At 37.5% G+C, this 24,630-nt stretch overlaps 1 protein-coding gene across 6 annotated transcripts in view; it reads right to left on the bottom strand.

The window, feature by feature from the left end:
* Positions 1–434: 434 nt before the first annotated feature.
* Positions 435–24,630, bottom strand: part of acsl1.L (acyl-CoA synthetase long chain family member 1 protein L homeolog) — a 47,366-nt gene continuing 23,170 nt past the window's right edge. For 5 of the 6 annotated variants that reach the window (XM_041589356.1, XM_018260161.2, XM_041589418.1 and 2 more), the window contains 19 exon segments: positions 24,451–24,565; positions 24,139–24,203; positions 23,657–23,758; positions 23,416–23,515; positions 19,164–19,342; positions 18,778–18,810; positions 17,978–18,029; positions 17,407–17,480; positions 16,043–16,120; positions 15,107–15,241; positions 14,881–15,015; positions 12,796–12,891; positions 9,855–9,927; positions 8,705–8,793; positions 8,481–8,597; positions 6,621–6,764; positions 3,452–3,553; positions 1,988–2,059; positions 435–1,823 (listed from right to left, as the gene is read on the bottom strand). In XM_041589356.1, the coding sequence (XP_041445290.1) occupies positions 1,683–1,823; positions 1,988–2,059; positions 3,452–3,553; positions 6,621–6,764; positions 8,481–8,597; positions 8,705–8,793; positions 9,855–9,927; positions 12,796–12,891; positions 14,881–15,015; positions 15,107–15,241; positions 16,043–16,120; positions 17,407–17,480; positions 17,978–18,029; positions 18,778–18,810; positions 19,164–19,342; positions 23,416–23,515; positions 23,657–23,758; positions 24,139–24,203; positions 24,451–24,565 (1,902 nt within the window). In that variant the 3' untranslated portion in view covers positions 435–1,682. 6 annotated transcript variants of the gene reach the window in all.

Here is a 24,630-nt window from a genome sequence, read left to right as displayed (position 1 = left end):
CAGTGACCACCTGTTTCCCCTTATGCCACTTGTTTTGCCAGTGTTTCCCACACATCTTTATCACCTGTGAAACTCATACTACTATACTGTGCTAGGCCAGAACAGTACAGTGGAAAGCCCCAGTGCAGGACTATGGTGTGACTCTTCATACCTCAACATTTTTTGGCAAACCCAATAGCTGCCAATATTAATTTGTTTTCTTAACAATTTGTCTTTTCCTGCTTGAAATGTTAAACATTATATGGTTCAGGAAGTTCTCAGCTTGTACTAGTAGAGTCCGGCAGGTCCAGTTAGTAGTTGGTCGTACAGGCAGTTTTGGGTGCTTCTCTGCCAGCTGAAACTTGTCCCATGTACCATAGACCTAAAGCTGATTTTGGACCAACCTGGTCATGATTAAGACTACTGAACCTATTATATAAAAACACACTAACCAATACAGTTTCATTATTTATTTTGGTTTCCTTCATTAGTTTGAAGAGATGGGAAATAAAAATGTTATCATTTGTACAGTAGAACCCACAACTGCTAAGCAAACATTTATATAAGTCAGTTTTACAAGTCACATTCCATTTGGATAAAAATTTTGGTATCTGTGCAACAAACAAGAGATCCCCCTATCCTACAGTGCATCAGTATAAACACAGGCTTTATATAGTGCAAAACCATTGTTGTGCTTTTGAATATTTTGACTCCCTTGTGACCAACTTGGAACTCTTTTCATTGAAAAAAAAGAAGACCTCTCCCCTTCCCCATTCTCCCAAAAACTCTTACTGTATAAAACCCCAACATTTTCAAGGCTGCTGCCGGAACAATCAGCAGTAATTGCACTTAAGAGTTCTTGCAGGACTGGTCAGTATACAAAACAATCGTAGCACAGGCTGTAGCAGCTTTCTAAACATACTGAAAGGTAAAGTCCCACTTTCTTAAATTATGGGGAAGAAAATTGTGCGTGTAAATTATGTAAAATCATTGGTGTGCAGACAGTGAATTTTCTGGAAAAATGTATAAATCCCTCCCATTTTTAAAAGGCTTATAATTTAGTGTGATTATTCATTTTCTTATAGGAAAAAAAAAGGGTGTTTAAAAATTAGAAAGCTACTATTTCACTTGCAGAATAACGGGCTACTGCATGGTCATGGTATATATACATGCACACAAGTTGCTGGCAAGGAGACTGGTCAACAAGGACTTTGCAGCCCCCAACCAGAGTCTTTGTTAAAAAAAATAATTTTCACGGGTAGATCTACAAGGGAAAGCACTGGTTCCTTTTCCGCATCTCTCAAATGTAGCGTATTCTCTTCTGTAAATTGTATTCAGGATATACAGCACGTGCTTCATCAGGAGCCAAACAATGGATTGTAGGGGAACTTTACTTCAGGACAAACACCAGACATCAGAATGCAGCATACAAATGACAGAGACAAATGACAGGGATTGAAAGAATTACATGAGTAATTGGTTAAGTCCAAGCCATGTCCAATCAGACAGAAGCTTGCAGTCCTTTTCACCATAAGGCCTACTTTGTATATTCTAGATCACCCAGCAAGTGTTACAGTACAGGCGACCTGTAAGGCATTTTAGGGATTGTGTTGTACTATTCCTACGAGCGGTATCACTTTGTGGTTGTGAATAACTAACCGGTGATATGACGACACTGGGCATTCACTGAAGTCGTTTTGAAATTAAACCTTGTTATTAGCGTACAATTCTTCAATTTGATCCTTAAAAGATTTCCGAAGCTCTGGCCTCTTAGCTTTCAGTGTAGGTGTAAGTAAGCCGTTCTCAATTGAAAACATTTCTGAGCACAAAGCAATGTCTTTTACCTAAGAAAGGAGAAAATGTAACAAATCAATGGATTCTCTCCTCTCCTGCCCCCTTGTACAATTTTATTCAAAACATGAAATGTATAAAAGCAATTTTGAAACTGAAAGAAATGAGTAGTTATAGTTTCCCACAAGCGAGGAAAGTGATAAACAAAAACATTTACCTGTTCAAAAGTTTTTAACCCGGCTTCTTTCCCAAGCTTCAGCAAATCTTCAAGAATTGCATTTTTAAAATCCTGTTCAGGTATTAAAAAAAGAAGATACATTTAAAAAAAATGCAAAGGCTTTAAAGCACCAAAATAAAAAACAAGAAAAAAAAAAAAAAAAGGGCCAAACATTTAGAAAAGTTGACAGACATATTACATCCCTGCAAGCTATTTACTGTGCTAGCAGCCATATTAGCCAGGGAATGGTTCACAGCAGTGTTTTTTTAACAGGAGGCTTAAACCAGCCATACATGGAGAAACGCTGCTCTTAGATGCTCCAGGCAATTAGGCAGCTAATTGGACCATGTCTTTTATATAAATGCCTCATTCATGATCAGAGCTTGATTTTCGGTACAGATAAGTTCCTGATCCATTTACCAAATATTTGTGAATGTTACTAGTGGCTCAAATGTGTATAGAATTCATAGTTTTGGCTTGTTGTTTCTTTGAAGAGATACCACAATATAGTCAGAATGCTGTAAAGTGTATGCCATGCACCGAATCATATACATGGCAACCAGCACATATGTGGAACTATGAAACCAATATAACCTAGGTTACAGGTTATGGCATCACTTCTTTTTTATGAAGTCTCTCCTGTAGCAACGGTTCTGGATAAAGTCGTTGCTTGTTGGATTGTGTTGTGGGTTGGAAGGAATAAAAAGATCAGCTGCACTACTACTCCAACAACCATGCAGATCTCTAACTCATGACACTGCTCGAACGCCACCCTCCAATGACACCAGAACTACAATGGCAGTTATCCACCAAGATAAATACAAGAGTCCTCTGAACTCAAACCATTATCAATATATTTAAGACAGAGACATTTTGTGCATACTGCTACTAAAAAATGCCTTACCCTTTAAACAAAACAGGGATTGTTTGTCCATATATTGCAATATATTTAAGCTGGCCAACTACGTCAAAATTCTTAATAAATAAGATGGAAATTAAGCATAGGACTGGCCAGATATGGGATGACTGACGTAGTTGGCCATCTTAAATATATTGCAATACATGGACAAACAATCCCTGTTTTGTTTAAAGGGTAAGGTAAGGCATGCCTATGTCTTAAATATATTGATAATGGGTTGAGTACAGAGGACTCTTGTATTTGTCTATATGCATTTTGTGGTCACAGCCTCATTGCACCCCCGCCTAATGGTTTTAAAAAATTAGTGGTGAGCACAACTTTCCCTTGTGTTACAGTTATCCATTAAGCCATCTGGCTGGCCATTGGACTATACAGTTTGCCTCGAATATCCTTTTTATGGCTCTTCTGAAGCTCAGGGCCTCGTTACATACCGGCATAAAATGCACAATTGCTCACAGGTGAGCAGATTAAGTAGATAACCTGCTTATAGCCACTGACATTCAGGGCAGAGTTATCCCTTATTAGGAAGGAACTGCCGGACATACCTTGTTTTTGCATAACTCTTCATAAGAGCCCTCAAATTTTCTTTTCTTTGCCCAGTTTATCACGTTTTCAGGATCCGGCACAATAATGCCAACTAAAAATGCCTTTAAATTAAAGTAAACATAAATGGGTTAAGACATTATTTTAATAGACAAGCCAAACTTTTGTTCATAAACCATGTAACTGACCCTTGTGTAGAAAAGGTCTCTCCCTTGATAGATTCAGTGGAGAAAATACCAGGCTGAGTGGGCACATTAACCTAATCTGGTTTTCCCTAAAGTATCTGACCTGTAGATTACTTAGTTATTATGCAAGGCCACAGCAGAGGGAGATGGCACTTTCTGAATGGGCTGTACTTACTAGAGCAACTGAGAAAGTGCTAGTTAGCACCCAGAATATCTGCCAAGTACCTCCTCCCAATGCAAGAACTCTTAACTAGTAACTGCATTCCATTTCACAAACTCTCCACCAACTGCACTAACATCAGTCCATTGAAAATGTCAGTCAGGGCAGGGAGCGGTTCCAGAATAACAGTTAAAGGAGAACTTAAGTCTAAAATAGAGTAATACTAGAAATGCTGTATTTTGTATACTAAACATTAACTTACTGCACCAGAAGCCTAATAAAACAAATTATTTATGCTTTCAAAGTGGGCCGCAGGGGGTCACCATCTTGTTACTTATCTTTACAAGACCATGACTATGCACATGCTCAGTGTGGTCTGGGCTTCAGTTGGGAGGTTAAATTTAGGGATTGTCATAAATTATCAAAAACTGCACAAGTCAAATAATATCTGCCATAGAAGCCGATACATCAAGAATGATTAGTAATCAGAATATGCAGACTGCACTGGGTTTGTGGATACAAAGTCGCCATCTACTTTACAGGGAAACAAACAAAGCTGCTTGAGTTCTGGGACGTAAGATGGGGGCCCCCCCCTGCTGTTTGAAAGTATGATTGTCTCCCTGCAGGAAACATCTGAAGTTTCCTATCCACAGAAGTCAGAGCTAGTAAAACGATGGGGAAATTCACTGCATACAGTCAGGTTTATTATAATAAAAAAAAAAAAAAAACTGTACACGTTTTTTAATTAAAGTATATTGGAGACAGGTTTATATCGCCGTTAAGTATCATGAGGTTGAAATATTGCCAGTAGAGGATTGTGGCAGCCAAGGTCTTTATATTTACAAATAACCTAAAAAAATATAATAAATCAAATAAAGACTATATATCAAAGGGTTGCTTGGAATTACTATTTCTTTCATAAACCAAAATGACATTTTTGAGTTTACAAGCTTTTTCATTGCCTGGCACAGTGCAGTCAATTTATTTTCCTAGCTGGCCACAGGAGAAGATAATCTGTTCCCTTCCAACCACTAGAGGTCACAAACACCAAAGGAACAATGCTGAAGTGGCATATTATTGAAGCCAATGCAAAGCTGTGCATGCAATTTGCTACGTAACAATGTAATAATAAATGGCTCATTTTAATATTAAGGGGCATGTTTTCTAACACTATTATATTTAAATAGTCACCTACAAGTTAGAAAACAAAAGCAAATCTCTGGGAAACATCTCCAAGTCTGAACGGAGATGAAGTAGGAATTTTGTTACTATAAGGGTTTTTTTTTTTAAGTAAATAAGGGATTTTTAAAAAAAAAAAAAAAAAAAAAAATAACGTTACCAATAACAAAATGCATGTGTTATGGGCACAAGAACAGTAACTTTGGAGGGAAAAGCTTCACTTAAAGAAAAAAGTGAGATTTGTTTCAACAACAAACTTTGCTGGTTAAGTTTCTTATGGTAAAGGAATAAAGGAAAGGCTGTTGGATTGCAGTTTTACAGGTTGTTGGAGGAAAGCTTCATTCCAATCAACTGCACTTATTCCATATATGGTTTTCACTATGGTATTGCAGTTTACAGACTATCATTTCTGGTATGGAAATGGAATTCAACAACACAGAGGACAGTGGGAGAGGGCTGGATGGGCCAGTTCTACCTGTACGAAAGCAGCTAAAGGTTGTTGTATCTAGTACAAACAAGATTTAAACATGTTATGAAAGGATACTTGCATTCCTAGCAACACCGACTTACACTGCAACAGACTAGATTAATAGTCAGACCATGGGATGGGTGGGGGAATTATCTATATAGTAAAAGCATCAGATGACTACTCTCTGCTCACAAACATGGCTAATATTTTAGTAACTAAACCTCCCATCACCCTGATGAAGGGAGATTGTACCCTCCCGAAATGTTGATGGTTTGAACAAATAAAAAGAAGGGGCACTTTCCCCACTGCAGAAAACTGTGTGCGGATCCGTGATTAAATAGTTGCTGTTGCGGTGGGACCTTGTGAGAACCAGCACCACTACTGCAGAGTGAGTAGATTCCGGCTGTGCAGGGTATCAACTACATAATATTTTAGTAACTAAATCCATTTTGAGCCAACTGTAACCAGTCATAACTAGGGATGCACCGAATCCACTATTTTGGATTTGTCCAAACCCCTGAATCCTTCGCGAAAGATTCGGCTGAACAACGAACCAAATGCAAATTAAGGGTGGGAATGGGGTAACATTTTTACTTCCTTGTTTTGTGACAAAAAGTCATGCAATTTCCCTCCCTGTCTCTAATTTGCATATGCAAATTAGGATTCGGCGGAATCCAAATCCTGGTGAAAGGCGGAATCCCGAACCCTGAATTCGGGCGCATCCCTAATAATAACTAGCAACTAGTGCTATTTTTTCTTTAAAATTCATTAGTGGTGTTATTAACGAAAAAAACACAAAATTGCAATAAGGTAAATAAAACTGTTTTTAGAACAATTTGACATGAATTTGTTTTGAGAGTTTACATGTCCCTTAGTCGTCTGAGCACTTTTGCAATTTGCTCTATTCATTTTTTGTATACTAATAAGCAGTTGTATGCTGTTAAAGTGTTAAAGTCCTGTATTTGCAGCAGGAGTGCCTCCTATTGTTCTAGCCACTGTCAAGAAAGTTAAAGGGCACCTATTGTTTCCACCACTGGAGGTGCAAGTTAACGGTGTGCATTTAAGTGCCTTCCCCTAATTATGTGTTTATAGAATATTTCTGTTACTCATATTGTAAAAAAACAAAACAAAACCATGGGACATTGTAGCATGCAAATGAAATACAAGTACGGATCTACCTGTAAACTTTCTCCATGGACAAAAACTTGTACCACGGGCTCACTTCTTGTGTAGATATTTTCAATTTTCTCTGGTGCAATGTACTCTCCCTGTGCCAGCTTAAAGATATGCTTCTTTCTGTCTATAATCTTAAGAGTGCCATTCTGGAGGAATAAAAGAAAGCATATAACTGGTTAACATATTAAGAGTTTCCTGGACATTTCTTTTTTATAAACATGTTTTGCAGAAAATCCTCATTTATTCAGATGGCACGGCAAGTGGAAACATTATTGATCAAGCTCTGAATATCTGAACCTCAATTAATTTGTAGTTTTCAGATCAAAAGACAAAAAAAACCCAAAAAACTAAGAATTAATCGAGATTGATTAAAGTCCGATGGTCTACAAACTCTGAATCTGAGATCCCAGCATCTAAAAGCTCTCGAGGTCCTGTATAAGTCAATGGGGATGGTACCATTGTCTGCGCTGATGTCCATACTGATATCTGATGATTTTGGGAATTCTGAGTAAAAAACTCTGAAAACACCAAAAATCTTAGTTTTTGTGGAAAACTCCGAACAATTCAGAGAAAGCTCCAAAGTTTTCAGAGTTTTGCGAGACCCTATTTTATCAGGCTTTTTTCTTCATAAATAAGGTCCATTTGAATTCGGAGTTGCTCGAAGTTGGATATTAAAAATACGGAGATAAATGCGGACCTTGATAAATAACCCCCTTATACTTTTGTCGTGAAACACTTGTACAAAATAGGACATAAAATGAAAGCTGTGGCCTGGATTCTAACGGACTAGTGCCAGTTTCTTCATGCAGACGAGCCACTAAATTTAAAGCATAAAGAGGAGGTCATATTTTACACCTGTGTAAAATGAAGCACAGGGAAGATTATTGCTATTTTTTTTTTAACACACTAATAAACATGCCTCATGTAGAATTTATTGAAATAGCTTTTATTGAATTTTTTTTTACATCTACAGGTATGGCATCTACTGTCTGACAACTTGTTATCCAGAATGCCAAGAAAACAAGCAGTTTTCCCACAGTGCAATGCTGTGGGGCAGATTTATCAAGGTTTGAATTGAAAACTGTCAAATTTGACTAGGGAGTTATTCAAATTCGATTCAAGTTTTTTTTCTAATTTGATTTTCGAGATTTATCATACTCTGGCCCTTTAAGAACTCAAATGTAACTATTCACCACCTAAAACCTGCCGAATTGCTGTTTAAGTCAATGGGAGATGTCCAGGGATCAATCCTGAGTTGTTTGCAGCCTTCCTGACGTTCCATTTTTTTTTTTTTGGAGAAAAATCTCGAATCATGTTTTTTTAAAATTCAAATCAAATTCAATTTGAGTTTTTGGGTCAATTTCATTCAGAGTTTAAAAATATATATATTTTTTTTGTGTAAATAAATTTCCATTGTTCGAATTTAAAAATTTATGGGAGTTTTTAATTTGAAATTCGATAAAGAACTCCTAATACAGAAAATGTCAGGTTGCAAAGATTAAACAGCAATAGATTTCATACTAGTATAAACTTTTAAAAGCTATGAAGTTTTAGAGACAGACTTCTTCTAATCTCCTGGCCACAGTCTGGCATCTGTTCAAAAAAATCTACTGTATTTAACAGTAAAAGTAACTTTTTATAAGGTTTACATTTACCATATACTATGTTAGAATGCTCAATAATATCAAGCGAGCCTTATTTACAATTCTTATGGATGGGATCTCTGATCAATGACAAGTACATATTTGACCTTACTATTCATTTATAAAATGAATCAGTGGCCACTAGTTGCCAAACATTCATGAAAATGTCTTTGCCAAGCAGTAAAATTCAAACATAGTACAGAACTGCAGTCTACTTACTGGTAGCCATTTGCCTATATCTCCGGTATGCAGCCAGCCATCCTTGTCCAAGGCCTCTGCAGTTTTCTCTTCATCTTTTAAATACCCTTGAAACACATTTGATCCTTTAACACAAACCTGCAAATAGAAAAAAAATTAAAAAAAAAAAAAAACAACTTAGTGCTCATGCCGTTAAAAGGCTGCTGCTTTGAAGAGGTACAAATGACTGCAAAAAAGGGACTCACTTCACCCTCTCCCTTTGCTGCTAAGTAATTCATCTCTTCTACGTCCACCAGCTTTACATGATTGCATGGCATTGGTGCCCCAACGTGACCTAAGTAAATAAAGAAAAAAGGGATAGGGGTCACGGTCATTACAACCTACTGCTTTAATGAAGATTAAATTTCAATTTAACTGTAAAACCTCTTCTAAATCAAAAGCAACCAGAACTTAATTTAGGGTAACGACATAGGGGAAGGAATGTTCTGGCCAAAGTAGTATACTATTGGGGAAATGTAATATGTTCTGTTACATTCGCAAAGATTTTCATTATTTGCGCCCTTTTTGACTGATTTCAGACATCGACTTTCTTGTAATGTCTGAGAACAAATTGTTTCTGCAAACATGCGCAGTTTATGCAATAAAATTTTGAAATCGTAAATCTTTTTTTTTTTTTTTTTTTGCACACCAATATTTAACGAAACGCCAGAGCAGGGGTGTAAACATTCACAAAAACGCAATTTTAAACAACGCTTGCAATTTAATTGCATAGTTAAATTTAAAAAAAAAAAAAAAAAAAAAAAAAAAAAAAAACAGACCAGTGAATATGAAATTTACGAATCTACTACTCAGTAAGTCAAAAGGTATGTATTGACAGACAACTTAGACGTAAAGTCAAAAGGTATGTATTGACAGACAACTTAGACAAATACAATACAAGAGTCCTCTGCACTCAACCCATTATCAATATTTTTAAGACAGAGACATTTTGTGCATACTGCTACTGAAAAATGCCTTACCCTTTAAACAAAACAGGGATTGTTTGTCCATATATTGCAATATATTTAAGCTGGCCAACTACGTCAAAGTCATCCCATATCTGGCCAGTCCTACGCTTAATTTTCATCTGATTCATTAAGAATTCTATTGCTTCATTATACATTTTACAAAGGGACTAGGTTTTACCTGCAACTTACTTGCTGCTTTCAAAGTAAAACTCCCAAACTTGGTTGCCCTTTTATTAGACACCAGTGGGATCAGGTAGCAGTATGCACAAAATGTCTCTGTCTTAAATATATTGATAATGGGTTGAGTGCAGAGGACTCTTGTATTTGTCTATATGTATTTTGTGGTCACACCCTCATTGCAGCCCCGCCTAGTTGACAGACAACTTACCTGCAGTCCAGTCTCCTGGTATAGTCAGAGAGCATCCTGCTGTGCATTCAGTCTGCCCATATCCTTCATAGAACTTTATACAAAACATAAAATAATAATATAATTATATATCATTTGTTTCGAAAACATCTTCATCCAGGTTTATCTGTTTAATTGTTCTTCCATTAAAGGGCATGTAAAGGCAAAAATATAAAATCCCATTTTTACTTTCTTTAATGAAAAAGAAATCTATCTCCAATATACTTTAATTAAAAGATGTCTACAGTTTTTATCATAAACCTGACTGTATGCAGTGCAATTCCCCCTTCTTTTACTGCTGTGGATAGGAATTGTCAGATGGTCCCCAACTGCTGTGCAGGTAAACGATCATACTTTCACCCCCCCACCTTACTTCCCAGAACTCGAGCAGCATTGTTGGATTCCCTGTAGAGATTTGTATCCAGAGACGCAGTGCAGTCTTTATATTATGATTATTAATCAGTCTTGCTGTATTGGCTTCTATGGCAGATATTATTTGACTTGTGCTGTTTTGATAATTTATGACGATCCCTAAGCTTAACCTCCCAACTGAAGCCCAGACCACACTGAGCATGTGCGAGTCTTGATATTGCAGAAATGTCTAACAAAGTTACAAGATGACAGCCCCCTGCGCCAACTTTGAAAGCATAAATCATTTGTCTTATTAGGCTGCTGGTGCAGTAAGTTCATGTTTATATTTAGTATACATAATACAGCATTTCTAACATTATTCTATTTTAGACTTTAGTTGCCCTTTAATGCATGTATTCAAATCATTAAAGGGGACCTGTCACCCTAAGCAATCATTCCAAATCCTTCTCTATGGTTTTAGTCAAAATGAAATAAACTTTACTTTCACTTTATAAATCATTTAAATCTCATTTCCTTGCATTTTGGAATGCACAGCAAGCAGGCAGACGCCATTTTGTCAACACTGTATAAAAGGAGAATGAAACCCCCATACCATAAAAAAAAAATAATAAAAAACCTGGCATTGCCGTGCATTAGTCCAAAAAATAAATAAATTAAAAAAAAAAGTAAAAAAAACGACAGTGCGGGGAGGCAGATGGGGGCAATGCCAGACAGTTAAGGGGGTCCTTTTTGGTAGGGGGTGGGTAGTTCTCCTTTAAGGCAAGCTTTGCATCATTTCGAAATCTTGTTTGTGTGCCAGAATGGGGGGGGAAACCAGATGCCCATGCATAGGATACACAATTATAGGCAGTGACAAGGGAAGCGGAATCTGGGGAGGGAAATGACATCTTGAATGGAAAATGAAAGTAATTGCCTGCCCGCATCTATGCCTTAGGCAGAGGAGGGGCAGATAATATATGATTGACAGTTAAATATTGTAAATACCTTTATAACAGGTTTTGGTGCATTATTTTTATGTTTGGGTGACAAGTCCCCTTTAAGGAATGTTTGGCTACCTTATTATAACACTAGCAATATAGCTGCTTAAATAGATAGGGAGTTCGCCAGTGAACAAATTGCACTCACAATAGATTGGAATGTCACAGCGTGTACAATACTAAATCAATCGTCCCACATCAGTGAAATAGTATCCAAACCATCAGACTTTGTTTAAAAACCCTAATGAGAAACCACCAAGACAACTGCCCTACACTTGAAACTTGGCTCTGGCATACCCAGGTATTGTGTCTGCACATCATCAACCACAACTGGAACAACCAGTTACAGAAAATATTGACAAAACTCAAATACCACAAAATCACACGCCATATAGTAAGTGAAGGCTAAAGTGCAATTTTTATCTACTGAAATGCAAAACATGGAGGTGCAATCATGATATAGCACAGCCAGCGTTTGATTGTGTGTGAAGGCATCACAGGATGCAAATTCCATCCAAAGCAATCACGTACAGTACATATACCTAGAAAGTTCTGCACTTGCACATGTGCCTGCTCCACTCCATTTAGTAAACAGATGAGCTTCACGCATTTAACCCAGAAGTGCATTAAGGGTCTGGCCACACGGGCAGATTCGGGGAGATTAGTCGGCAGGCGACAAATATCTTCTTTGCGGCGACTAATCTCCCTGATCTGCCTTCTGCCGGCTAAAATGATCGGGGAGATTAGTTGCCGCGAAGAAGAGATTTGTCGACTGGCGACTAATGGCCCCGAATCTGCCCGTGTGGCCAGACCTGAACTTGGATAAAGATAAGGCATAAGACTTTGTCAGTTTGCTCTCAATTTTTATTAGAATAACCAAGTGCTTCCAGTAAAAGCAAACATTCTAGCAGTCTAATAATTCTGCTTTCAGGAGATACTTTTTATCCGCCAGTCTCTTAGTGTAACTGAAATCTGTGCAGCAAATACCCACAATCCTAACGAATTGAAGTCTTGATACAAAAAAAAAAAAGTGTATCAAGCCCAGTATAACTATTTTATCTTCATGCTTTACTAAAGGAAACAAAATTAAATCTAAACTTGTGCAAAGCGCTCTTTAAAGCAATTCTGCAACTAATATTACTTTTTGTCTACTTTTCAAGATATTACTACAGGTATGGGATCTATTATTCAGACAAAGGGGTTACGCCCCGAAACGTTGCATCCGCAATAAATGAGCAAGGGTTTTCCCTACTAGAAATAACCCCTGTTGTTCCAGTGATTTTTCTTCTCTTCGCATCTATTATCCGGAAACCAGTTATCCAGAAAGATCCGAAGTACGGAAAGGCCATCTTCCATAGACTATTTTATCCAAATATTCCAAAATTTTAAAAATTATTAAATGAATAAAACAATAGCTTGTACTTGATTCCAACCAAGATATAATTAATCCTTACAGGAAGCAAAACCATTTTGAAAACAAGAAAAACAAATATAAACTGCAAATGTGCTTAGACAAGGTTGCCCCTGATCCCACTGGTCTGATTGTAGTTATAAATGCAAAACAACATACTCACCTGACAGCCAAGTGCTGCCCGCAAGAAAGTTAATACAGTGGGAGATACAGGTGCAGCTCCAGTTACCATAAGTCTTACTTTTCCACCAAGGCTCTCCTAAAAGTACAGAACATACAGTTTGCAAAATTATAAACAGATTACATGGATTATTGTGACCCTCCTCAGGGCAGATATGGAAACCCTTTGGATACCAATGATGTCACATTACTAAAGATGTCCACACACACACACACACACACACACACTATTGTATGAAATGTGTAGTGGGAGACAAGGCGACGGATATCAGCAAAAGACTTGTATAACAGTCGCCTAGAAGGGAAATTTTGATCGGAGCCCTTGAAGGTGTCCGAACATCGGTAAGGGGATATTGCTGAATTATCAGATAAAGGTAGAATTCGATTGTTTCTACCCATATATCTAATGATTGCATTCTTAACGTTAGTAATGAAAACAAATCAATGGTCACAGGAAAGATAATTGTAATGTGTATGACCACCTTAAAGGAGACATATAGGATTGATTTACAAAAAAAACAAAAAAACAAAAACAAAACACCTTTATTTTGTAGGCAATAATGTATATACTATATGGTGCTTGTTTCACTTTTGGCCAAAAATGTATGTTGTCTTCAAAATGAGACCCTTTATTTGAGCTCCCCACAGGTGTTCTCTTGTCCTTAGTTCAAATGATGAGTGGGCGTGTGCCAACTGCCAGATGCTCAGTAAGTGGGGGACAGACTATCGCAGCCCTGCAGTCACAAAAGCAAAGATAGGCTTCAGTTCTCTATCAGGTCACCCTAGCTGCTGATTGGTTCCTGTCGTACAGAGCAGTGTGTGGAGTGCCATCAGCACAGCCTGGGAAAGGAGGCAGTAGGAAGTGGAACAGATGGGTGGGACTAGAAGGGGTTTTGCAGAAATTTCAATAAAGTAACCAGAAACAACTTTTAAAGCACATTCCTTGTATATCTTAAAGGGTTTAATGCACTGGCACATTCATATTGTTTACATAATATGTCTCCTTTAAGACAGTGAAGTGAAATGGCTGGAAGTGAAAATCTCTTTTGGGTATTGGCAGACAAGGGGATATAAATCTGTGATATCACAAACGACAAATCTCACGCCTGCAGTAGCACAGATTTCCTTTTGATGACTGATCTTCACATCTGCCACTGTCCTAATAGTCTCATGTATCTATGGGCACTATGGGAGCCGTTTTATAGTTCTCAGGAAACAACTGCAAAGTGGCTTCAGTTCTAAATGAACATACTATAATGGAATGCTCTGTGCATTCAGGAGGTTTACTAACCACAAAACCATAAGCACCATTTATAAATTTAGATATAATCCTGCCTTTACAATTCTAAAAATAAGTAGATTTACAGACCACAATGGATGCACCCATTCTGTACAGGATTCTTTGCTTCGAATTGGAATACAAATGTGACTTTGGCTGGCAGTGCAATGTAGGTGGACTATCTGCTAGCCAAATTCTCTTCAGTCATAAAACTTGCCAATAAATTTTAATACAATAACAACTCGCAGAGGGGAAAATAAATAAAGGAAGTAAGACTCAGGTTTTATCTCCATGCCCCACCCTCTTAAGCACACCACAGATAAACAGCCTTACTCCCACAGACACCAGCCCTATCTTACCAGCTTTATAACCTTGTGCATTAGGAATAGGGTGAGGCACCCAACTAAATGAATAAGAGAACCCCTCCCTGCCTTCTAGCTCTTTGGTGGATCCCAAGAACAGCTTATTGCAATTATGCCAATGGTCAATTTCTAAACAATTTTGCAATCAAATGCAAAATTAATTTGGAGAAACGAACAAAATGCTTATTGGCTAAATAGATGCACCAAGATTCAAGCGTGGGACGATTTAATTTAGAATGACCTACACTGACTGGGGAATAAAGGATAACAAGAAATTGGGGGGGGGGATGCACAGTGATTTAGAAAACATTTTTTCACAATATGGAGTGCGGATCCTTGTACCTTCTACCAACACACACAAAATTTATAAAATTATACGGGAGGTTAAAGTACAAAAAGAAAAAGGGTCAACATAAGCATCTTATACCTGAACTTTGTGAAATATGATTTTGTCCCAGAAACTGTCATTTCGGATAATTCCGCTGCGAAGTTCAGCTTCCTTCCTCTTAGATGCAAATTCCAACATCCATCTCTTCACTGGTGTGTTGGCTTGCCCAAAGATCTATGGAAAAGCAAAAGTGGAGCTGGTCAGATATAGGCAGATGATTTAATGTCTGGACATCTTGGAAAGAGTTGCAGAAACAGTAGCTCACTCTGTCAAACATTCTGTTCAGGAGTCGGGGAACTACAGGAAATATTGTGGGCTGCAAAGCTTTAAGATCATCCATGAGAAGTCTTATGTCTCCTTGAAAGAATCCTATCCGAGCACCATGGCAAAGCACTACACACTGAAACAGAAAAATAGATTTTAAGGCTGCATTAGGACAGAAAATGGAATTTAGGGGTTACAGAAGTAGCACATTTCTAGAAAGAATGCCTTTGATATATGGCTTCCACAAATATTAACAATTCCTTTTTTTTTTTTTCCTGTTTTTAAAGGGAATGTTCACCCTTAAATTAACTGTTCGTATCCGTAAAGGGTGAAATTCTGACACAATTTGCAATCGGTTTTAATTTTTTTTATAATTTATGCTTTGAGTTATTTAGCTTATTTTCCAGCAGCTCTGCAGTTTCTGCCAATTTCAGCAATCTGGTTGCTTGGGTCCAAAGCTGCCTAGCAACCATGCATTGATTTGAATAAGAAACTGGAATGTGAATAGGAGAGAACTGAATGGAAAGACAACCGGCAGCAGACAATATAAACTTTGCAAAACACCCAGTTTTTGGAATTATACATTTATCTGTATGGGAGTATCTGCTTTTGGGTGCCCCACTGAAATAAATGCTGGAGGGCCAAAATTCTGTATGCCACCCCACGTACTTTTGGCTTTAAGGTTTAGGGAATATTACAGTTATTGCTAATTACCCAAAATCGCCTACTTGCTACAGAACTTCTAGGACAATACTAAAACTACTGAAGCATCTGCAAAGAGAATCCTCCATACTCTTACCTGCACCAGTCTTTCAAACATGTGTGCCAATGGCAAATAGGAAACGTGTATATCATTGGCGTTCATAGTAAGTGCATTCTGGAAAATATGATAAAAATCGCTGAGCATATAAAAACAGGGCACAAGCCTTTTGCCTACCTCCACAACTCTTTCAAACATATGCGCCAAGGGCAGAAAAGAAATCAGAACATCTTGAGTAGAAGGAAACATCAAGTCCTGAACAGGCGGAGGAAGAAAACACCAAAACAAGCTTCTCAATTAAGCATAATCACATTAGGAGGATTAGTTGATTCTTAGTTCCATTTTAATGAGAAACCACACATGCCTATTAAAGCAGCAGTGAGAAGGCTGGCTTTCTGATATGCCGAGCTGCTAAAACTCACGGTATAAAAAGCTTTAACAGCTACTGAATATCATGAATAATTTTAGGGGGTTGATCTCTGTAAAGTATTGGAAAATACGTCAATGCTATTTAGTTTGTGTCAGGAATGCCCAACCTTGCTTGTGAGGAAGTTTTAACCACCAATATTCTGCATGAGCAACCCACATTGATATAAATGAGAACCCCCCCCCCCCCCAAAAATAAAAAACCCCCACATAATCTTTGCACTCAGTGCTGCTTTAATACCTGTTAATCTGCTCCACCACAACCATCCATACAGGTGTAACTGGTGAACAGTGAAAGTAAAAAGTATGATTAATGTCATGCAAAATATTCGGGGAGGCTCATAAGGTCGAAGTGGAGGTGCCTTGCCCACCCAACTCCAGATTCAGTGTGTGTGGCATAAGAGAAGATTAATCTTAACACATAATCTTCAGACCACCAGTTTCTGTTAAACTGCAACTCACAGATCCTCTCGACAGCACTCGGCTGTAGGTTGGATGCTGGGAGTTTCAGTTCAAACTCTGGAGTGCCGCAGAATGCCATTGCCTGGGATATCACTACTGATCATACAGTTGCTTAAAAGATTATCTCCCCACTGGCCCTTGTGGAGGCACTCTCACGGAACAGTAAACCACATCAGCACTCAGGGAAATGAAGGCAGTCTGTGAGTAAGGCCTACCATATGGTAGATAAATGAGAAAGTAACATAAAATAGGAGAACACTATTCATTTGGATGCTTTTTCAAGGACATATATTAGTGCTTTTGTTGTCCAAAATAATTATCCTTTCCCCTCCCTAACATTGCCTTCATTTAAAAAAAAAAAAAAAAAAAAAAAATTATATATATATATATATATATATATATATATATATATATATATATATATATATATATATATATATATATATATATATATATATATATATATATATATATATATATATATATATAATTTTTTTTTTTTTTTTTTTTTTTAAAGGACCATGGATTGCTTCCAACAAATTGCCAGCCTCCACTGAATACTGCTGCAGTTACCACAAGGATTAAAGGAAATAAATTCAAAACCCCTATAGCACACTGCAAATCCAAAACACCCCTGTAGCACCCACATTTACCTCCGTTACTTTCATAAAACCTGCACTGTTGCTCACAATGTTCTTGTGAGATAGCATCGCACCCTTTGGATTGCCTAAATGAAGAAGACATTATTTAAATAGATTTAGACAGTATAATTAACCAGCACACTCTTGTAAAAAAAAATCCTACCGTTAATGAGGTACAGAGCAAGATGGAAGAAACATGAACAGAGCTCATTGCAAGTACCAGCATGGGAGAAAGCTATGAGTTATCCATTACAATAAACTCACAGCAAATAATAAAACTATATACATATATTAATGGTTCTAATTATTATATTAGTAGGATTGATCATATCCAGTTAGTATCAGGAAGTTCTTATAACCCCCACTAGAAGAATATACTTCAGAATTTGTATATTGCCTGCAACCATAAGCTACAATCAACACATAGGTGCCAGAATTCCTCTTGCTTATTAGAGCTTGCACTAAACTGAAAGACTAGCTGTAGCCTCATAAAGGAGCTGCAGGTAGGTGAAGCTGGTTGCAACAAAACAATGCTACAGTTTATCACAGTGACAAGAGCTGTTCCACGCCATGTGCACATTACCGGTCGTCCCACTTGTGAAGCAAACAACTGCCAGGTCGTCTGGTTTGGGAGGCTGCAAGAAATGGCAAGGAATTACCTGCATTGCAATGGATTTCCGCTTTTTGTTCTCAGATTACATATTTAATTCTACTTCTCGTCAAACATATAATGAAAAGGTTTTGATAACAGATCCAGAATGGAGTTGAGACATATATGTACCGGTATATCACGGTTCAGTGTGTATTTCTGCCATTTGCAAACACATTGCAGCCATCCATGTGTTTCCACAGAGTTCTATTAGATCAGTGATGTTTAATCTCTCGCTCTATAGCTATTGCTGATGAGAATTGGATGAAGTCAGATTAGTCTAATGCAATAATAGTCCTTCTGTGACTCTGTTTGTGAACTACAACACACAGATGCTGGGAGTTGTGGTTTACAAATCTGAAAAGCTGCTGAAGCAAGATCACAAAGCATTAGCCTAGTCTGGTAATGACAATCTTTAGTGCAACTTTTGATTTTGGTTTCCAAAATTAGCATAAAATTGCTGCAGCTCAGTACACAGATAGCAAAACAAGGTTGCTATGAAATCAGATTTGAAGGTCCCGGCACTAAATATGCTCCCTGCTATGCAGTATGATAAGACACATGGATACTAGGATTAAATCCAAAAGAACAGTCACACTGCAGCACAAGAGCGAGTTGTCCCTGGAAAAACAAATGCACTTTAAACACATTATCCCACAAACCTCTAGTTATGCTAAGGTGCCAATATTGCACCTTTACAAATTGTTGTTAAAGAGTTGTTGTTATCAGCTTACCTTTGGTTTTTCTCGGTTTGCCTTTCCCTCTTCCTAATAAAAACAAACAATGGCTTTAGAATTAAAAAATAGATTTAATCTCAATGTAAAACAATTGTACATGACAGATTTTCAAATATAGAAACTTTTGGCCTCATGGATTTAGTTAAACCATCTGACATCCATACAGAATCAATCAAGTTATCCTTTTCACTGAGAACATAGGTATCATGAACAAATTAGGGATGGCAATAGGTGGGTCCTCAATTTGGAAATACAGAAAACTTACACACGCTCAATTTTCTGACAGCTATTCCTGGACTGTACAACTCTAGTCACTGGAAGGAAGTAGAAATGTTGCACTAAACTATTATACCTGTAGGAACTGTGCTAATTGTGTTACTGACCTCTACATCCTTCAAGCTGACCAATTCAACGCCACACTTCTTGCCTCTCTCAACAAGATCACTGTCAAAAGGATTCATGAGCACAATGGTGCGGAGCACTGGTGTTTCTCCCTTTTCAACATTGGACAGCAAAAGTTTTGCCTTCTCGGGAGAGTCACAAAATACTACCGAGAGATCAGCTGCAAAAGAAAAAAGGAAGAGGGTACAGGTTTGTCTAAACAATATAATGCACAATATGAAGGCTATGTATCCATAGAGTGCAAGCTGTATGTTTACTGTATTTCACAGTAAACATAATAATAGGGTATAGCAGTATAATGTGGTTTTACTTAACAAGAGACGTAACATAATAAACCTAAAATGTATCCCTGTATTCTATAAAGAGATTTTGGGGCCTATTTATCATGCCGTGTAAAACATTACCTGTTATATTTACCCATAGCAATCAATCAGATCTTTGCTTTTGCTTATTGCAACAGCAACAATGATCCAGGACTTCAAACTTGTCACAGGGGGGTCACCATTTTGGAAAGTGTCTGTGACACTCACATGCTCAGTGGGCTCTGAGCAGCTGTGAGAAACTAAGCTTAGGGGTCTTCACAAATTTCAAGCAGAAAATTAGGTCGGCCTTTAATATAAGATGATGCTACAGGGCTGATTATTAAATCCTGATGCTAGTTGCACTGGTTTCTGTGCTTCCATGTAGTAATGATCTGTATTAATTATTTATCAGCCTTATACTGCAACATTTATATTCTATGTGTACTGTATATTACAAGTGGGTCCCTAAGCTCAGTAAGTAACAGCAGCACAGAGCATGTGCAGTGAATCAGCAGAAAAGAACATGGGGAGCTACTGGGTCATCTTTGGAGACACGGATCTTTACTGCTAAAGGGCTGTCATTGCCTTGGGCTGGTACAGAAGCACAAAACATAATGTATAACATTAGTAGCAACTTCTTTAGTTAAACTTTAGTTCTCCTTTAAGTGTTTTTTAATAATTTAAACAGATACTGAAAGTTCAGACAAATGCCTGTTCCCCTTCATCTGAACCCAAAAGTAAAAATCATTATAAAACAAAGTCCTTTTTAAATGTAGACACTAATGCAATGGGTACTTTGTGCACAAAAGTATATCCAAATGAAAGATAAGTCATGAAGAAATTTCAGTGGATGCATAACAAGGCAAAATGGCAAACAAATTGGGGCTATGGTGCACCACAGCAAATGAGATTACTATTGCAATAAATTGTCTCTGAATGGAAAACACTAAAGTCTTGTACTAGGCAAAGGAGACAAACAAGTTATATTTTTAGGAGAGGCATCCATATTATCTCTGTTGTACATCAGGGGCAGTATTTCCCCCCACCACTTTTTCAATCACTTTAATGAATATGGCATGTGTGTTTTGCTTTTCTGCACTAAACAGGGCAAACCCTGAAACTGAAAGCAAAGTCATTCTACTTCTTGTTCATATAAACACAATCAAATCAGCAGTCCATTGAGAAGCCTCTATATAAACAAAACTCTGCCTTCCCCCACCAGGAGCCTTAGTTCATTATACAAACAGCTTCAGTTTTCAATGTACCTGTAAGAACTGGATGTGGAATGTGAAAATATGGCATACTTAGAAAGCAACATTCCAGCACTCCCCTCCCCAAAGCAAAATATAATTAACTATGTCCAGCCACTTTTTTTTTTGTTTTTGCAGCCTTCTAAAGGCACTCTGTGCGCTGGCAGTGATTAGACTGGAATGGAAAAAGAGCAAATTAGGCGTCTGTTTCTGAAAATAAATCTGAAGCAAACAACAAGCATGTTAAACAACAATTACCCATAGCAAATGTGCCATTTATTTGTTCAGATGACTGCCAAGGGCAGAGACAAATATCAACAAGCCATTGCTTTAAAAGCATTTTTTTTATTTCATTATACACAAATGTACAGGTTTTAATTGGCTGCTAAGTAAAAAATGCAGCATCTCAGCTACGTTTAAAAAAATATCTTGCTGCTTTACCTTTTTGACAAGCCAAGATGCTAGTCTTCTTGAACCATGCTATTTCCATTCTGCCACTCACTAAAAGCAATTCACTACATTGTTTGGCCACAGAATAATTTAAAGAATTAGCCAAGATACTAATAATGTAACAGTGCAATAAAACCACATGAACATCTCCTGAAATTTCAAGAAATAAAGCCATACCAGCCCCTGGTTCTAGTATAAGCTTAAGAATATTTTTTAAAAATTACTTACAGCTACCGCATTTCAGTACTTTTATGTATTACTCTGCTTCAGCCAATCCTTACTCTCTTTCTAAATTAGTTAAAGTAATTCCAAGCAACTGCTTAGTAAATGGTATGCTTGTTCAGTTAAAGGAACAGTAACACCAAAAAATTTAAATGTTTTAAAGTAATGAAAATATCATGTAGTGTTGCCCTGCATTGGTAAAACTGATCTGTTTGCTTTAGGAAAACTACTATAGTTCATATAAACAAGCTGCTGTGTAGCAATGGCGGAAATTGAAAAATGGCTATATGGCACAGGTTAACTAATGGATAACAGATAACACCATTAGAGCTTATCTGCTGTGTAACCTGAGCCTTTTCTCCTTTGAATGGCTGCCCCCATTGCTGCTTATTTATATAAACAATAGTAGTGTTTCTTACGCAAACACAGCAGTTTTACCAGTGCAGGGCAACACTACATTATATTTTTGTTACTTTAAAACACTTTATTTTTGGACGTTACTGTTCCTTTAACAAGGCTATGTGGCTCCTGCACATAACTGACCCATGTGTCACTACCCTTAATATGAGGATTTGGCATATGCTTAGAATGAGCTTTAACACACTCAGCAACCAAATGGTCCATTGCAGATACTCTTTAAAATTGTTGCTGCCCTGCGATTCACTTACAGAGAATCTGGAGTCATATTCAATTGCCTAAATCAAAATCTTTCTGGAGGTCACCTAAATGTCCTCCACCAATGCAAAAACAATGAAATACATCTCTTGCATGTGTGGTAAACCTTAGCATTTAGAGGGGTGGGCAGGGGCATGTACACAACTGCGTGCTATAAAAAGAGTTTCACCGTCTAGTGTCTAAACATACTCCTAGTCAATAGGTTTGGAAAAATAAGAAGTGGATTAGAAGTGGAAGCTTTTTAGTTGCCATGAGATACAAGATGTATAGCACAAAGTCAATGAGTGAGCTGCAGCTAAGCATTACACTATGGAGGTTGACATGACCCTGCTAATTCTCTGAATCGGTTTCCCTGGGTTGAAAATGCATTAGCATGCAGAGATATATTTAATAAGAGATGTTTGAAGACCATATATAAGCTGCAGAGGAACAGTGGGGTGCTCCAATGGCAAACATACATCAGTTTATGACAGTAAGTACCAACTGCTGCAGTAGCTCACTGGTGCATTTTGTACTAGATTAGTAAATGTGCACCACTGTGCTGGGGTTAGGGCTACTACACACAGACGTTTTTTTTCAGCGCTCCCCTGCGTTGCGCTTTCTTCCGTTCAGCCGCAGAGGAGCTCAAGACTAGACACACTCAGACGCATGTAAGCGGCAAACGCAGGTGGGACACAGCATGTTGCATTTCACCTACGCAATGCAGGGGAGCACAGAAAAGAACTGGCGTGTGTAAGAACCCTTGTAGTGCACAAGAGGCGGAGTAAAATGTGGGATAAGGCTAAAGATTCATTAGGGCAGGGCAGCTGCTGCATGTCTTCGTTCTGTAAATTTCCCATTAGATTCCACGGGTTTGGTTTTTATGAAATAAATACAGACTCGGCCGAACCAAAACGTTTTTGATCTAGCCTGTTTGCCCTGTATTGAATAAGTCAAGCGCATGCCAATCCTATTCCCACAGGATGGAACGTAGTCTTTGTGCTGCATTGGTTGCCTTATTTACCTTTGTCTGAAATCAATTTCATGGTAGAGGAGAATTATGGTGCTTATAGCACACCTCAGTAGTCATCAAGTTTTAAAGGGGATCTTTGTTCACATGTGCCATAAACTTGACATTTTTTATTTTAAAAAGGCATTTCAGAAGTTTTTTTTCCTTGCCATTTTGTTGCCACTCTTCTACTGCTATACTGAGCCATTTCAGAAAAAAAAAAAAAAAATAAATAAAAAAAACGTTTAAATGCGTAACATACACAATACATCTGCAACTGGAAAGCTTTAGTCAAAGTACCCTGTGAATTTGTCTATAATAAAGCCCAAAGTCTCCTGTGACGTACCTCTGTTAATGATGTACGTTATTGCCTCCGCTCCCAATGTGTCATACAGTGGCACCGCCACCATGGAGTATGTGTAGCAGCCCAGTTCCACGATTGTCCACTACACACAAGAGACAACAAATCAATAACTTCTTACTATAGCAGCATTATAATGAAACCACACCACTGCTTTCCAAACACAGCTACCAAAATTAACCGGCTGCTGAATATTAACAGAAATTTCAAGGCAATATGATCTTACCTCTGGTCTGTTTTGTGCAAATATGCCTATAAATTGATCCGGTGAAGGTTTAAACCCTCTGTGCAACAGTGCAGACCCCACAAACTCAGCTCTTTCTGCCACCTTAAAAAGAGAAACCATAAAAGAGACATGCGTAAAACAAGTGCTCCTGGACAAATTTCAGGTTGTAAATCTTGCTTCCCTGAACAGTTAAAAGTTACTCACAAAACATACAAATATCAAGCCACTGACAGGTTTTGGGTTTGGTTCCACATTTGGCTGAATCTTTTGTGGTAGATTCAGTATTTTGCAATGTACAAATGGACTTCCTCTCCTTACATCCAGCGAATGCTCTGCTGGGGCACCACCTCTTGTACAAAACTAACGTGAATGCTGTTGCCATGTGCATTTTAAACTTCTCTCTGCATGGGAGGGTGTTTTTATATTCACACATGTAATGAACAGTGGGCAGTCATTCATTTATTATATGAGTTTATAATTACCTCTTTATAAGAAATCCATTCATATGGCTGATTTGGTTTCCTATGTCCTAAACAAGGCCCATTATCTAAAAGGAAAAACAGGGAAATTAGGAAAGAATTAAATTTTTTTTAAATAAAACGTAAAATACACAAGGGATATAATTTCAGGTTAAATAATTATATATATATATATATATATATATATATATATATATATATATATATATATATATATATATATATATATATATATATATATATATATATATATATATATATATATATATATATATATATATATCAAACATGACAGTACACCACGTGTATACTTACTTGATACCCGTACCCCTCTTTGGAAAATGTCATAGATTGTTTTAACGTCATCATAATAATACGTGATCACCTCATCACTATCCAGAATGGTGGATCTGCGAGCGTGTTCACCTCCCTGCACAAACAAAGCCATGAGTGAGGAATCTGATTGCATTTCGGAGTATTACTAATTCAAGGGTA

The sequence above is a fragment of the Xenopus laevis genome, chromosome 1L (assembly GCF_017654675.1).
Source record: "Xenopus laevis strain J_2021 chromosome 1L, Xenopus_laevis_v10.1, whole genome shotgun sequence".
Lineage (NCBI taxonomy): Eukaryota > Metazoa > Chordata > Amphibia > Anura > Pipidae > Xenopus > Xenopus laevis.
This window is presented reverse-complemented; position numbering and strand designations above follow the sequence as displayed.